Below are 15,638 nucleotides of genomic sequence, written 5' to 3'. Positions count from 1 at the left end.
CCCACTGATGTCAGGACAGCGGAGTCGCTGCCCATCTTTTGGCGCAGGTTGAAAACTCACCTCTTCAAGAACTACTATCCTGTTACTTGCTCGTAGCACTCATTGTATTCACTCATTTAAAAAAAAAATCTCTTTCTTGCGCTTTTACTTGAGCACTGGTTTTGCGCTTAGATGCTTGTTTAGAGAGAAGATGCACTTATGACCTCTGATGACTAGTAGTTCTCATGATTTCCTACGTTAAATGATGCACTTATTGTAAGTCGCTTTGGATAAAAGCGTCGGCTGAATGACTAATTTAATAATGTAATGTTCAGCAAGTGTAAATGATCGGTACTCGTTGTCGGCCGATGATTAAGGATTTGTACCAGTATGGGCAGTAAATAAGTGATATCAGTGCATCTGCACTTGTGTAACATTTTTGCATTGTTTAGAGATAATTTTAAAATAATTTGTCTTGTTCAAAACTTTGCATTTGTCATATCATAGTGCTTATAGATGATTAGGCTAGGTTGTTTTTTTATTTAGCTTAAAAGTCAGTTAAACCAGTATTGTGCATGTGAAAGTGTTGCATATTTATGCATGTTTTTCAGATACATACACGCACGAACCATACTGGATGAAAGCTGATGGTTGATGGAAAGCGGGGATTGAAGTGCCTCTTGATTAAAGTGCCAGTATGTCTTCAACCACCGGAGTCCCTGAACCAGGATCTGAAGTTACAGTTCTCATAACGACGTTCAATATGAATCCCCATTGTGTCCTTCTGGAGTTCTGGGGTAACTTAAGACCTGAAAGGAAAGGAGACTATCTGTCCTTGCAGAAAGCCATCCAGTCACCGAGAAATGTATTTCGTGAGTTTGAAGGAAATGCCAATGACCAATGCTTAGTCCAGGTGGAAGATACATGGTATAGGTCACGCATATTGTCAAGAGATGGCTTCAATTATGCTGTGTTTCTTATTGACAAAGGGTTTACTTGTAATTCCACCACAAACATGCTGGCATGGGGAGAAAAAGAGTATTTCCACCTTCCACCTGAAGTAGAGTTCTGTGTGCTTTCTAACATACTACCCCTCTCACCTGATGGTAAGTGGTCTCCAATGGCAGTAGAATTTCTAAAATCGCTTTGTGGGAAGTCTGTGAAGTCATTGGTCCAAGATGTGCTGTTACCCAACAGAATAGTTCTCCTACACATCCCCAGCATATCTCAACAAATGTATGAGGTGGGATTCGCCAAGGAGCTGTGCCCTGACCGCTTCAAAGACTATGTGCTTAGATCACTGCAGTCCCACAGAAATGCACCTCAGGTAATTGGTGAAAAACAACTGCATTTCATGTACCCAGAACTGCCAGTTGGAACTGTGGAGACGGTCGTCATTACAGAAGTGACAAACCCTTTGCGGGTTTTCTGCCAGTTAAAGGTTTTCTCTCAAGAGCTGAGGAAACTCACAGACCAGATCACACAGCACTATGAGGGCAGGCTGGCGTTGTGTCCCGCATGTTCTAGAGTACTTGGATCTCCATGCGCTTCAAGAGGAAGTGATGGTCGGTGGTACCGGTCTGTGTTACAGCAGGTCTTACCTGCTGACAATGTGGTTGAAGTACTAAACATTGACTATGGAAAAAAACAGTTTGTTCAAGTAGAGAATGTAAGACAGCTGGCTACAGAATTCTTCCGTTTACCGGTGGTAACGTATATCTGTTCCCTCCATGGCATCATTGACAAAGGGGTGGGATGGACAGCAGCCCAGATAGAGTATCTCAAGTCCCTGCTCCAGTACAAAACTATGATCGCCAAATTTGAGTACCAAAGCCTCTCTGAGGGTGTTTATTATGTCACGTTCTTCCGGGAAGGTTGTGCCAACATTAACAATTTGTTTGGCACCAATGAGAGGTGCTTGCTGGTATGTGAAAACTCCGCTACAGATGATGCATTCTGTCGCACTTTGTGTGGACTCCAGCATCCAGTTCAACAAGAAAGTCAAAGAAATGGATCAACTGATACACAGGCTGTTCAAGACACGGGAAGGAAACAAATTCGGGAGAAGTTGCCAATAGAGGACCTGCCTATCCACTCCTCGCATGCAGCAGTTGTGAAGTGTGTGTGTAGCCCTTCAGAGTTCTGGATTCAGACACAGAAGTATATAGGGGAGTTTGATGAACTGATGGATAGCATCTCTGATCTCTACATGAATTCTGTCGGTCACATAGAGAGAAATCTAACTGTTGGTCTCTACTGTGCAGCCAAGGCACTAGATGGTGTTTTTCACAGAGCAGTTGTTTCTGAGATCAGTGAGGACCAAATAAAAGTGTTACTTGTGGATTATGGAAACACTGAACTGATACATAAGAGCAATGTCAGGGCTCTTCCTGACAAGTTCAGAGAGTTGCCCCAGCTTGCCTTTAAATGCAGGCTGGCTGGTGTCAAGCCAAAAGGTGAGTCATGGAGCCATAATGCCATCGACTTTTTTAGCAAAGCAGTCATTGCTAAAGCCCTGAATGTACATGTGACTGCTAAGTGTGATGATTTCTATGTTGTTGAGCTCATAGTCTTTTCAGCACAGGGAGAGAGGGATGTCAGTAAGATGATGTGTAGGTCTGGCTATGCTGAGAGGGATGAAGTGCAGAAAAGTGTACAATCCAAGATGATGATGCCCTCTGCTGATATCCCTCTAGCAATAAATCCAAGTTTCACACCTTTTCAAAGTTACGATGACAGTGTGAATGCTTTCCAAACCCCAAACATAGGTGATTCCTGTACAAATGAAGGCAGAGCTGCTGTCTTTAAGGAACACATGTTTCCGATAGGAAGTACAATTAATGTCAAAGTGTCCTACATTGAAAGCCCTAATGACTTCTGGTGCCAGCTAATACAAAATAAAGTGCATCTGAGACTGCTCATGAAAGCAATGCAGACATACTACGCTGACAGCCACTTTAAACCTTTTATGGAAACGGCATGTGTTGCTCGCGATCCGGATAATGGAACGTGGTACAGAGCTCTTGTAATTAGGAAACATGTGACAGCTCATGCAGACGTGCTCTTCGTTGACTATGGCCAAACAAAGACTGTGCTCCTGCAAGATCTAAGGAAGATCAGCCCAGCATTCCTGAATATGAAAGGTCAGGCTTTTCGATGTAGACTCTACAACCCTGTTGACCCATCAATCATGAAAGAATGGAATGAGGAAGCAACAGCCAGGTTCCAGGAATTTGTGGATAATGCTGCAACTAACGGTATTATTTTAAAGTGTACCATATATGCTGTCATGTCCAATTCGGAAAAGGTTGTGTTCAATGTCGTGAATCTAGAAAGTCCCTTTGAAAGCGTCTGCACCCATATTGTCCACCTTGCCAAGAGTACACCCCCGAAGAAAGCCTCTGGTCCTTCCCTCCATTTGGATACATACTACTATTCAACTCACAACATCAAGACTGGGATGGAGGAAATGGTTACTGTCACATGTGTCAACGGCATCAATAAGTTCTTTTGTCAGCTGCAGCGGAATATGGATGTCATGGAGGAGCTCAGGACAAAATTAAATGCATTATGTAATTCACTAAAGAAGGATAGGCTCCCCACAACTTTTGGATCTATGTGCCTTGCAAAGTACACAGATGGATGTTGGTACAGGGGGCAGATCAATGCTATAGAGCCATCAGTCTTGGTCCATTTTGTGGATTATGGCGATACACTTGAAGTTGACATGTTGGACCTGCTTCCGGTTCCCAGAGAGACTAGAGAAATCACGGCTGTACCTGTGCAAGCTGTCCAGTGTGGTCTCTCGGATATCCCTACATGTGTTCCAGATGAAGTTGAAGTAAACAGTTGGTTTGAGACTAATGTGATGGACAAAGTATTCAAAGCAGTAGTGGTGGCCAAAGAACCTGATGGTAAACTGCTAGTAGAGTTATACTATGGTAAAACTCAAGTAAACTCCAAGATCAAAGAGAAGTTTCACATTGGGATGCACAGAAAAGAGCAGGACATTTGCCAGAAAAGGAAAGCACTTGAGGACTCCACCAGTCACACACAAAAGGCTCCTAAGGCTGTTCCAACACTAGCTATGGAGATGAAAGATGACAATGCATCTCCATGGCCTGCTCCAAAGCCAGTGTGTGCAGTTGATGAAAATGATCAGAGGGTCAGGGATCCTACTTTTGAACTGTACAGAACTCTGCATCACAGGCAATCATCTGTTGTGAAACCAAGTACTATGAGAAATAGCCCTGGCCCAACAACAGCTCATACCAACCAAGTAAAACAGAATGTGCTCACAGAACTCCAAAAGCCTCTGACAAACCAGTTACCATACAAAGAATCTGAGGATAAAGGCAGTTACGACCATGAACCCAAGATTGAAGTCTTCCCTAAAATAACAGAACTGCCTTCAAAGCCCATAACGTCAGGTATGGAAGCAAATGTTTTTGTTTCTTATTGCAACAGCCCACTGAGTTTCTATGTGCAGTTAGTCAATGAAGAGGATGATATATTTTCCATTGTAGAAAAACTGAATGACAGACAATCAACCTCTGAAACCATTGACATTAAAGACCTTCATCCCTGTGACCTCGTTGAAGCAGAGTTCACAGAAGATTCTTCATGGTATCGTGCAGTTGTAAGAGAAACCCATGGAACTGGAACTGCTACTGTTGAGTTTATTGACTTTGGAAATACAGCAGTGTTGTCAAGCTCCAAGATCCGCAGACTTGATAAAGCTTTCCTGCAGTTTCCCAGCTACAGCACACACTGTCTACTGAGTAAAGCTGCTGCAGCTGGAAAAGACGTGGCACTGGATCCAGCTGTTGTATCCACTTTCAAGGAAAATGTTGGCAGTAACGGAGACAAAGAGCTCAAGTGCAGATTCATCAAGCAGTCAGGGTTGATTTGGGAAGTCAGCCTTGAGGATTGTGACATTAGTATTACAAGCAAAAAAGCTCCCAGAGATTCAACTGCCTTTTCACAGAAATCTAAGCAAGAGGATGAAAAGTCTGGCCAGGGCTTCTCCTCAAGAGAGGCACCATCTAAGGTCTCAAAAATAAATGCCCTGCCTCTGCGTTATCACAGATTGTGCTTGTCTAAAGGAGAAAAGTTAGCTGCTTATGTCACAGCCGTAAACGGGCCCTGGTCCTTTTGGTGTCAGTCTGCTGACACTAATGAACTTGATAAGATAACAGAAGGTGTCTCAGAAATAGGGAGTGCAGTACAGGATATACCTTTTGATACAAATTCACTCTTTCCTGGTAGTCCATGTTTAGCTCTTTTTGCAGATGATGGGGAGTGGTATCGTGCTGAGGTCATTGGAAAAGATGGAGAAATGCTATCTGTTCTTTTTGTGGACTATGGAAATGAGTCTCAGGTCTGTACTGAGAATGTTAGGGAAATACCAGCTGTACTGGTTGAAACCTCTCCCCAGGCATTTTTATGCGAACTTGAAGGGTTTGATGCATCACTTGGCCTCTGGAATGATGGCGCCACAGATGAGATATCGAGACTCCTGATGGATAAGCTGTTGCAGCTAACGATTCAAAGAATATCAAGAAATGAAGAGGGTGAGACAAAGTACTTTGTTAAGGAAGAATGTGAAGGCCAACTATTAAATGACATCCTAAAAGCATACTATGAGGCCTCCCAAACAGAAATCAAACCTGACACCACTGGAGTGTTAATATCAACATCTTCATGTGATTCAACCTTAAAAGAAGAAGCAGTGCCTCTGCAGCCTTTACCAAAGAATCCTGAAAATCCCATATACCGAGAAGTAGATGGTTCTTTGGCTTTCATTGAGGCTGAGAAAGGTCATGGAGAAGAGCAGCAAGCTTGTTTCAAGCAGCATGGCGAGTCAGTTGTCTTTAGTGCTATAGATGAAGCCTCTGCACTGACGGGTGTAGCTGTTAGTACAGAGGCAGTGAAGAATAGCTATGAATCGAATGGATCTGTCCAGTCTGAGTCTTTTGCTGATGAACAACTTGAAGAGAGAGGTGAAATTGTGTCAGAATGGATTGATACAGACAAACCCCAAGCTCCGACAGAAATCTTAAGTCTGAGAGAATTGGCCTCTTATCAAGTTGTAAAGAACGTGCACACCATTATATCTGAAGCCCAATCCATTGGTGGAGAAGCGGTACAACCTCAGTCAAATATTGTCAGTGAAGGTCAAACTACATTATCTATGCCTGATATAGATGAAAAACATTTTTTGGGGTCGAGCTCTGACAAGACTGTGGTGGAAACTGACAAAACAGAACAAGTTGCTGCTCCAAGTGACTCTTGTTCCTATCTCCATTCAGACAAGAATCCCGAAGAAGCTCTTGCTCCAAGTATGAACCGAACTCAGAAAACATCTGAAAAGCTCTTTCCGTTATCTGAAGCTATGCCTGACAGTGCAGAATTTATTACTACCACTTCAGACAAATATGTGGATAAAGAATTCAAATCTGTTATTACCAAGATGGAGGTTCATTCTGAAGACTTGGCTACAGTCATCGAGGACAAGTCTGACCTCACCCCAGAAGCTTGTAAGTTGCACAATTTACTTTTCATTGGTAAAACTACAACTGATGGCAAAATTAAGAAATTGTAGAAACTGACAACAAAATGCAATGAGATTTCAGTACACTGAGCACATTAATCACATGTATCCTGCCAGAGTATCGTTTATTGGTTTTGAGTAGCACTTAGCCTTCTGCTAACAGATTTTTAAAACAGCAACCCTTTACAGGCATCAGAATTTAGCTTTATGAACACGATTATTTCAACATTTGAACAATGAGAGTCTTCTTAAACCCCCCCCCCCCCCGTTCACAGGCTTTGGTCGACGGAGAGCTGCTAAAAATTTATCTGCTGGATTTCCCTGTGTGGTCTGGTCATCGGCTTTTAAGTCTTGGTGTAAAGCCAGTGTCTTGATGGATCTTAAAGGCTGCACTTTGGTAAATAGAAAAAACTCATTGATAAATTCTAAATAAATTGATGTTCAGTTTTCTTGGGGCACTGGTAACTTGTTGAAAATATAAATTTTTATGTTCATATTTTTCCAGCGGAATTTATATCTGTTGGCTATGGTATTTTACGAAAATCTTTCCACTTTCCATCAAAGTGGTCTAATAATGCAACTAGAAGGTTAGGGTCTTAAAATGTCAGATTTTGTCCCAAGAGAATTTTGGAAGAAGTCTTGATTTAAAGAGAGCTACTGTTTTTGCTAATGTGGATGAATAGAGATGCAGAAATCAAACAATACCCAGTATTTTTCTCCAAGCTTGACCGACTGGTGTACAATATAAAATAAGCTGAATGTTTCCCCCACACTGCTAGGTTCATCTAGTTGACCATGACATAAAGATGGTAGTTGACCATGACAGTATTTTTGAAAGGATTTCACCAGAGCCTGAGCAGGTCTGTAAAATAATGTTTCTCTTTTGCTACCTATTTTAGACCCTGTATTTTCCCTTTATAATAGCAGATATAGCTAAGCCAAAAATGTCTCTTTATAACCTGGAAGATCTGATGAAGTTCATTCAACCATTGTTATGCGTTTCTTTTCAGTGTGACGAGGACAGTGCCTCACCACCTACAGGGACTAAAGGTGGTAATCTGTCAGAATCCTTGGACAATGTCTAAAAATGTCAAACCATAATTGCTAACACCGAATGTCCTCCAAGGCATGGGGACTAGGAGACCTTGTGTGTCTTGAACTTCCATTATATTATGCCTTGCTCTATATTTCGAATGAAGTACGCATTTGTTTTATCTAACATTTATGTAACATCATCATCATTTGCCTAATACTTTCAAATACTTATAAGAAAAAAGGTTTTGCATACTGTACAACACACAATTAGTTATGTCATGATTTAGTGGTACTTACATGTCCTTTAAAGACAAAATGAGTTTGTTAATGTTGGCTGAGTATAGTTTAAATGTTTTAAGGTGCAGTTTTGTTTGGTGTAAATGTCATACTGTTAGTTTGGGTCTTGGACAAACTTAAAATCATTGGCTGTTTTCACATTGCTTCTTTACAGATGACCCTACTGAACAGGAAGCGGAGACTGGGGTAGCCGCCATTCAGGAGAAAGCTCTAAGCATGCCCAAACATAAGGTAATGTAACAGAACTTAACCAAATAGATAATTCCAAAGATTTACATGCAATCAGAAGTCTTATGTTTTCAGTGCACTGCTTTTGTGTTTGCACCTTTCCAACTCTGACAGACAAAAAAAAATCTGATGGAACCTGAGTTTCAGCTATCGGTGTATCTTTTGGTCAAGGTCTACACGTTTGTTCTGCTCTATTTGTACCCTCAATAACATTGCTTCTTCTTTTAACTCCCTGCTACCTGTCTGATTGTTCTATATTTGGCTGCTGTGATAAGGAAAACACTATGCACCATATTTTTTTCCCAGGAAAGCTCTACCCAGTGACTTCTGCAATGAACAACTACATGATTAACATGTTTGTAGAAGCCATTGTCTAACCCTAATCATGAATTCAGTATTTATAAAATATAGTATATTTCTAAAGGAAAAAAACACACATTTTGAATGGATTTGCAGGACCCGGTGTGACCGATCAATCATCTCTACAATTACCAATCTAAATAAACCCATCAATGTTGCATGAAAATGACAGTCCTCAGGATCAAGTCTTAAGTATCAGTCCCCTTTCAGAATGTGAAGCAGAAAACAACTGAAGCAACCAAACCCAAACCACTTAACTCTGATATGCACTTTGTTCCTGTTTAGGATGATGAGCCTGAAGATGTGACCAGCCTTACTGAAAAGGCATGCTCTGCAGAAGTCTGCATTGGTACGGCACCATGTTTTGTTGCACTAAAATGCATAATGTATCGGGCTTGTTTTAATACTGACTGAACTTGTTCTATGCAATTAACGGTTGAAATTTATAAACAGACAAACAATTACCTCCAGCTGTGTACTTTGTAAATTATGACATTGACCTTTTTCTAAAAGCCCTACTTATTGACAGAAAACATTGTTTAAATAGAAATACAAACAATATTTCTGATTTTGCTTCATAGGCCTTCTATTGTTGTGCCCTTTTGTCCTCAGACCCCATGATTGAAGCTGAATTGGTGATCAGTGAGCAGCCTGTGCACACAGCCCCCAGTCAGAATATGGTAAAAAAAAAATTAAGGTCTTCGAACGAGGGATTGCAGTTTGATGCTTTAATTTAGAGCTATATACAAATAAGTGGAAATGTGTGAAATTCATTAATACTGACCAATCTGTCGGGACATTGGGCTGGAATACTGAAAATAAGGGTTGATTTTCATTTATTCTAATGGAAGAGTTGAGTATTACGGAGCCCCTGAGTAGTCGCATCGGCTTTTTTTCCCCCTCTACTTCGTGTGCTCATTTTAATAAATTGTGTGCACGTTTTACTCACCTGAGCTGTACATTTTACTACTAAATCGTGCGCTTGTTTTACTAAATCGTGCACATTTTACTATATCGTATGCATGTTTTACTCATTATGTGTGTTGCCATATCGGAACGATGCCTCTATCCTAATGTAAGGTAGACAACGAGCTACAATCTAACTTTCACCAAAACGAGCCATCCGCCAAGCCGGGCAAATAACATTGGTCTCTGCACAGCTGGCTGTGAGACCACTGCGCAGGGACCGTCTAAAACGTGCAGCACCGAAGAGATACTACAAAAATATTTAATGATTTCTAGGGCTGGACCCGAATATTTGGCTATCCGGATATTTGTTCATTGGGTAGGTATTCGGTTTTAAATTTTGGGTTACATATATTAGTTTTTATCAATAAAGGTGAACTGCAAAATACGTTTTTTTTTTTTTTTTTTTTTCGATTTTTCTCCCCAATTGTATCCGGCCAATTACCCCACTCTTTCCGGGCTATTCCGGTCGCTGCTCCACCCCCTTTGCCGATCTCGGGGGAGGCTGCAGACTACCACATGCTTCCTCTGATACATGATTTACCCATGATCTTCTTTTCACCTGACAGTGAGAAGTTTCGCCTGAGGGAAGTACAGTGCATCCGGAAAGTATTCACACCCCTTCACTTTCCCCACATTTTGTTATGTTACAGCCTTATTCCAAAATGGATTAAATTCCTTTTTTTTCTCATCAATCTACATACAATACCCCATAATGGCAAAGCGAAAAAGGTTTTGTAGAAATTTTTGCAAATTTATTAAAAATAAAAAACTGAAATATTGCATGTACATAAGTATTCACACCCTTTACTCAGTACTTGGTTGAGGCACCCTTGGCAGCGATTACAGCCTGAAGTCTTCTAGGGTATGAAGCTACAAGCTTGGCACACCTATATTTGGAGTATTTCTCCCATTCTTCTCTGCAGATCCTCTCGAGCTCTGTAAGGTTAGATGGGGAGTGTCGCTGCACAGCTATTTTCAGGTCTTTCCAGAGATGTTCAATGGGGTTCAAGTCTGGGCTCTGGCTGGGCCATTCAAAGACATTCACAGACTTGTCCCGAAGCCACTCCTTCGTTGTCTTGGCTGTGTGCTTAGGGCTGTTGTCGTGTTGAAAGGTAAACCTTCGCCCCAGTCTGAGGTGCTGAGCGCTCTGGAGCAGGTTTTCATCAAGGATCTCTCTGTACTTTGCTCCATACATCTTTCCCTATATCCTGACTAGTCTCCCAGTTCCTGCCGCTGAAAAACATCCCCACAGCATGATGCTGCCATCACTATGCTTCACTGTAGGGATGGTATTAGCAAGGTGATGAGAGGTGCCTGGTTTCCTCTAGACATGACGTTTGGCATTCAGGCCAAAGAGTTCAATCTTGGTTTCATCAGACCAGAGAATCTTGTTTCTCATGGTCTGAGAGTCCTTTAAGTGCTTTCTGGCAAACTCCAAGGGGGCTGTCATGTGCCTTTTACTGAGCAGAGGCTTCCGTCTGGCTACTCTACCATAAAGGCCTGATTGGTGGAGTGCTGCAGAGATGGTTGTCCTTCTGGAAGGTTCTCCCATCTCCACAGAGGAACGTTGGAGCTCTGTCAGAGTGACCATCGGGTTCTTGGTCACCTCCCTGATTACTCAGTTTGGCTGGGCGGCCAGCTGTAGGGAGAGTCCTGGTGGATCCAAACTTTTTCCATTTATGAATGATGGAGACCACTGTGCTTTTCGGGACCTTCAAAGCTGTAGAAATTGTTTTGTACCCTTCCCCAGATCTGTGCCTCGATACAATCCTGTCTCGGAGGTCCGCCGACAATTCCTTTGACTTCATGGCTTGGTTTCTGCTCTGACATGCACTGTCAACAGTGGGACCTTATATAGACAGGTGTGTGCCTTTCCAAATCATGTCCAATCCATTGAATTTACTACAGGTGGACTCCAATCAAGATGTAGAAACATCTCAAGGATGATCAGTGGAAACGGGATGAACCTGAGCTCAATTTTGAGTCATAGCAAAGGGTGTGAATATTTACTATGTACATGCAATATTTCAGTTTTTTATTTTTAATAAATTTGCAAATATTTTTACAAAACCTTTTTCACTTTGTCATTATGGGGTATTGTGTGTAGATTGATGAGAAAAAAAAGGAATTTAATCCATTTTGGAATAAGGCTGTAACATAACAAAATGTGGGGGAAGGGGTGTGAATACTTTCCGGATGCACTGTAGCACGTGGGAGGATCATGCTATTCCCCCCAGTTCCCCCTCCCCCCTGAACAGGCCGATCGAGCAGAGGAGGCACTAGTGCATCTGGCTTACCACCCTCAGACATGGCCGACTGTGTCTGTAGGGACACCCGACCAAGCCGGCGGTAACGCGGGGATTCGAACCGGTGATCCCCGTGTTGGTAGGCAATGGAATAGGCTGCCAAGCCAACCGGACGTCCATTGCAAAATACATTTTGTCAGCACATTCTTGTACTATATTTATACTTTTTAATTGCACTGTTAAAATGCGGAAATATATACTGTCTCAGCTTGGGCGTGTGACATCCCTCACTCACAGCAGTGACGTCACGCTTCAGTTCACCTTTGCCGTTAAAGGGAAAACAAAATGCCAGAAGAGCTCAGCTGTGCTGCTGTTATTATAAATGCGCTACCTTGTTTTGTATCTCTGACTCTTGTTAGGTTCAGGTTGTAAAACGTTTTAGACTTAGGATAATAACTGACAGAACCTGGAACCGGAGTTGGTCCCTGCACGCCGCACTGCGGCTGCCCACTGTTCTTAATGTGTAGCAGGGTTAAATGCAGAGGACAACATTTGCAAGTACTGAGAAATTACAATAAAGAAATTATAAATGAATATAAATCTTAAATTTTACAAGATTTGGGAGAAGGTCAGGATGTTGCACCGGACTGTTGTGGTGAAGAGGGAGCTGAGCCGGGAGGCAAAGCTCTCAATTTACCAGTCAATCTTTCCAATCCTCACCTATGGTCATGAGCTTTGGGTAGTGACCGAAAGGTTGAGATCGCGGATACAAGCGGCTGAAATGAGTTTCTTTCGTAGGGTGTCTGGGCTCAGCCTTTGAGATAGGGTGAGGAGCTTGGACATCGGAGGGAGCTTGGAATAGATGGTTGCATTGAAAGGAGCCAGTTGAGATGGTTTGGGCATCTGATTAGAATGCCTCCTGAGTGCCTTCCTTTGGAGGTTTACCGGGCATGGCCAACGCGCTGGAGGGACTACATGTCCAATCTGGCCTGGGAACACCTTGGGATCCCCCAGGAGGAGCTGGAGGGCGTTGCTGGGGAGAGGGATGTCTGGAGTGCCCTACTTGGCTTGCTGCCACCGCGACCCGACCCCGGAAAAGCGGCTGAAGATGAGTTCAGATCAGATAAGTCTTACATTTGTTGAAGCTAGTATGCTGAGAGGTAGCGTATGGGAGGATCACACTATTCCCCCCAGTTACCCCTCTCCCCTGAACAGGTGCCCCAACCAACCAGGGGAGGCGCCAGTGCAGCGACCAGGACACATGCCCCCATTCAGCTTCCCACCCGCAGACACGGCCAGTTGTGTCTGTAGGGGCGCCCGACCAAGCCGGAGGTAATACGGGGATTCGACGGAATAGACCGCTACGCTATCCCTGATGCTGCACTTTTTAGACAGTCCCTGTGCACTTGCCTCAAAGCCGGCTGTACGTAAAGACCAATGTTATTTTTCCAGCTCAGAGGACATGTCATTTTGGGGAAAATTAGGTTTTAACTCATTGTCTATCTTACTACAGTAGGAAAGAGGTGTAGTTTGTGTTTTAACTTTTTACTTATACACTTTATATATAAACAACGATATATGTATATATAAGTGAAGTGTTAAAACACAAGTCTACCTTAATATAGTAAGAAAGGGGTGTCGTTTGTGCTTTAATGTTTCACTTAAATAAGTGAAACATTAAAACTCTGGCCATCCCCTGGCGATTGAATCACCTATCGGCGATCTCGAGTAGCCATGATTGGACGATATGAAAGAAACAATCTCCCAACACTAGTCAGAATAAATTGAGAAATAAATTCAGATTAAAAAAAAAAACCAAAAAAAAAAAAACTCCAACCTTTTTAATACATTCTACCACTGCCACATTTAAAACGATAGCTGATCCAGTGAAGTTGGCTGTTTCATTTTCAATGCATCTCAGGAATTTGGAGTGGTCCAGCACCAAGGCAATTACCATAAATAACCACTAGTGTCATTAAGTTGAACAAGAACAAAGCTCATCAGGACTGTATTTTTATTCTGTGTGTATGTGTGAGGGCTGGCCAATGCTGACAAACTCGGATATCACAATATTCCCAATTAAACATCTCAGTACTGATAATGTGATGATATGTTGAGGATGGCGGCGAGGTGGCGCAGTGATTAGCACAGTTGCCTCACAGCAAGAAGGTCCTGGAGTTTGCAAGTTCTCCCCGTGTCTGCGTGGGTTTCCTCCGGGTGCTTCGGTCTCCTCCCACAGTCCAAAGACATGTAAGTCAGGTGAATTGGCCGTACTAAATTGTTCCTAGGTGTGTGTGTGTGTGTGTGGGGGGGGGGGGGGCCCTGTGATGAACTGGCAGCCTGTCCATGGTGTCTCCCCACACCCAATGACTGCTGGGATAGGCTCCAGCATCCCGCGACTCCAATTGGGAAAAGCAGTTTGGATAATGGATGGATGGATGGACGGACATTAGAACACAAAGACACCGCTTCCCTACTGTATTAAGGTAGACAATGAGCTTGGAGGATGGCTCGTTTGGTGTAAATTAGGTTGTAGCTCATTGTCTACCTTAATAGAGTAAAAAAGGTGTCGTTTGTGCTTTAATGTTTCGCCTATGAGTTATTGATCCAGGAAGTTCAAATCTGAATATATTTCCAACTTTACGGAACTCCAAGGACAGGTGATTTAGTAAAACAAGTGCATGAACTAGGAAATGGAAAAAAAAGTGACCACACATACACACACAAGTAAAACATGCTCATATTTTAGTAAAATGAGTGCATGAAATTGAGGAGAAAAACATGATGTGACCACTCGGGGGGCCGTAGAATATAGTGATTGTTCTAGTTTATTCTATTTTCACAATAACAAGTATGAAACATCTACTGTTTCATATTTGTTATTGTGAAAATAAATTTCCAGCTATTGAATAATATAGCCTAGTTGACAGTTATACTGTCTAGCCACCCTCAGCATCCCTCATAGTGAACACTGACCAAAATAATTCAGCCTGTCAAGGGTCTAGAACAGGTATTTGGTGATGGATACCATGTAGGAATCCTGGTATATTTCACATTCCTGTCAGGAGAGCAGCTTGTTGAATTTAATGCTGCTGACCATTTTCCAGGATTTAGCGGATGATGTGTTTGAGGAAGGGGGCTCCTATTATGCTGAAGACGGATTTGGTAAGTGATAGACTGGGCATACTGGATATTAGCAGTGTTTTATGACGCTAAGAGCTTTAAAAATGAGTACTACTGCCACCACAGTGGTTAGTGATGGTCTTTCCCCATGTAACAAAATTGTAAATATAAATACACGTTATTTTGCTCTGCTTTGTTTGCTTCCATTGAAGACTAGTTTTTCCTTTAAATCGACAGCCCTGTAGATGTTTTTAATCCTCTTGTCTCCTTCAGTTTCTGTTTCAAATACTGCTGCTGATTTTAAGGGTGCATTTGCGGATAACATTGTGATCTGTAGCGAGAGTAAGGGGCAGGTGGAGGAGAGCCTGTAGAGGTGGAGGTATGCACTGGAGAGAAGATGAATGAAAGTCAGTAGGAACAAGATGGAATATGCGTGAATGAGAGGGAGGACAGTGGAATGGTGAGGATGCAAGGAGTAGAGGTGACAAAGGCATATGAATTTAAATACTCGGGGTCAGCTGTCCAAAGTAACGGGGAGTGCAGGAGAGAGGTGAAGAAGAGAGCGCAGGCAGGGTGGAGAGGGTGTCAGGAGTGATTTGCGACAGAAGGGTACCAGCGAGAGTTAAAGGGAAGGTTTACAATAGGTTACTGAGAGCAGCTATGTTATGGTTTGGAGACAGTGGCACTGATGAAAAGACAGGAGGCAGAGCTGGAGGTGGCAGAGTTGAAGATGCTAAGATTTTCATTGGGAGTGACGAAGAAGGACAGGATTAGGAATTATTACATGAGAGGGACAGCTCAAGTTGGACAGTTTGGAGACAAAGCAAGAGGCAAGATTGAGATGGCTT

General features: G+C 42.5%; 1 protein-coding gene across 1 annotated transcript; it reads left to right on the top strand.

Moving 5' to 3' along the window:
* Positions 1 to 676: 676 nt before the first annotated feature.
* tdrd6 (tudor domain containing 6) lies at positions 677 to 14,840 on the top strand. The gene is made up of 7 exons (XM_056294195.1): positions 677 to 2,687; positions 2,748 to 5,981; positions 6,291 to 6,518; positions 8,019 to 8,095; positions 8,738 to 8,801; positions 9,065 to 9,132; positions 14,733 to 14,840. The coding sequence occupies exons 1-7, from the start codon at positions 677 to 679 to the stop codon at positions 14,838 to 14,840; spliced, it is 5,790 nt and encodes a 1,929-aa protein (XP_056150170.1).
* Positions 14,841 to 15,638: the final 798 nt, after the last annotated feature.

This window comes from Lampris incognitus, chromosome 15 (genome assembly GCF_029633865.1).
Source record: "Lampris incognitus isolate fLamInc1 chromosome 15, fLamInc1.hap2, whole genome shotgun sequence".
NCBI classification, from domain to species: domain Eukaryota; kingdom Metazoa; phylum Chordata; class Actinopteri; order Lampriformes; family Lampridae; genus Lampris; species Lampris incognitus.
The sequence above is the reverse complement of the archived record's forward strand: the minus strand, read 5'-3'. Positions and strand labels throughout refer to the sequence as shown.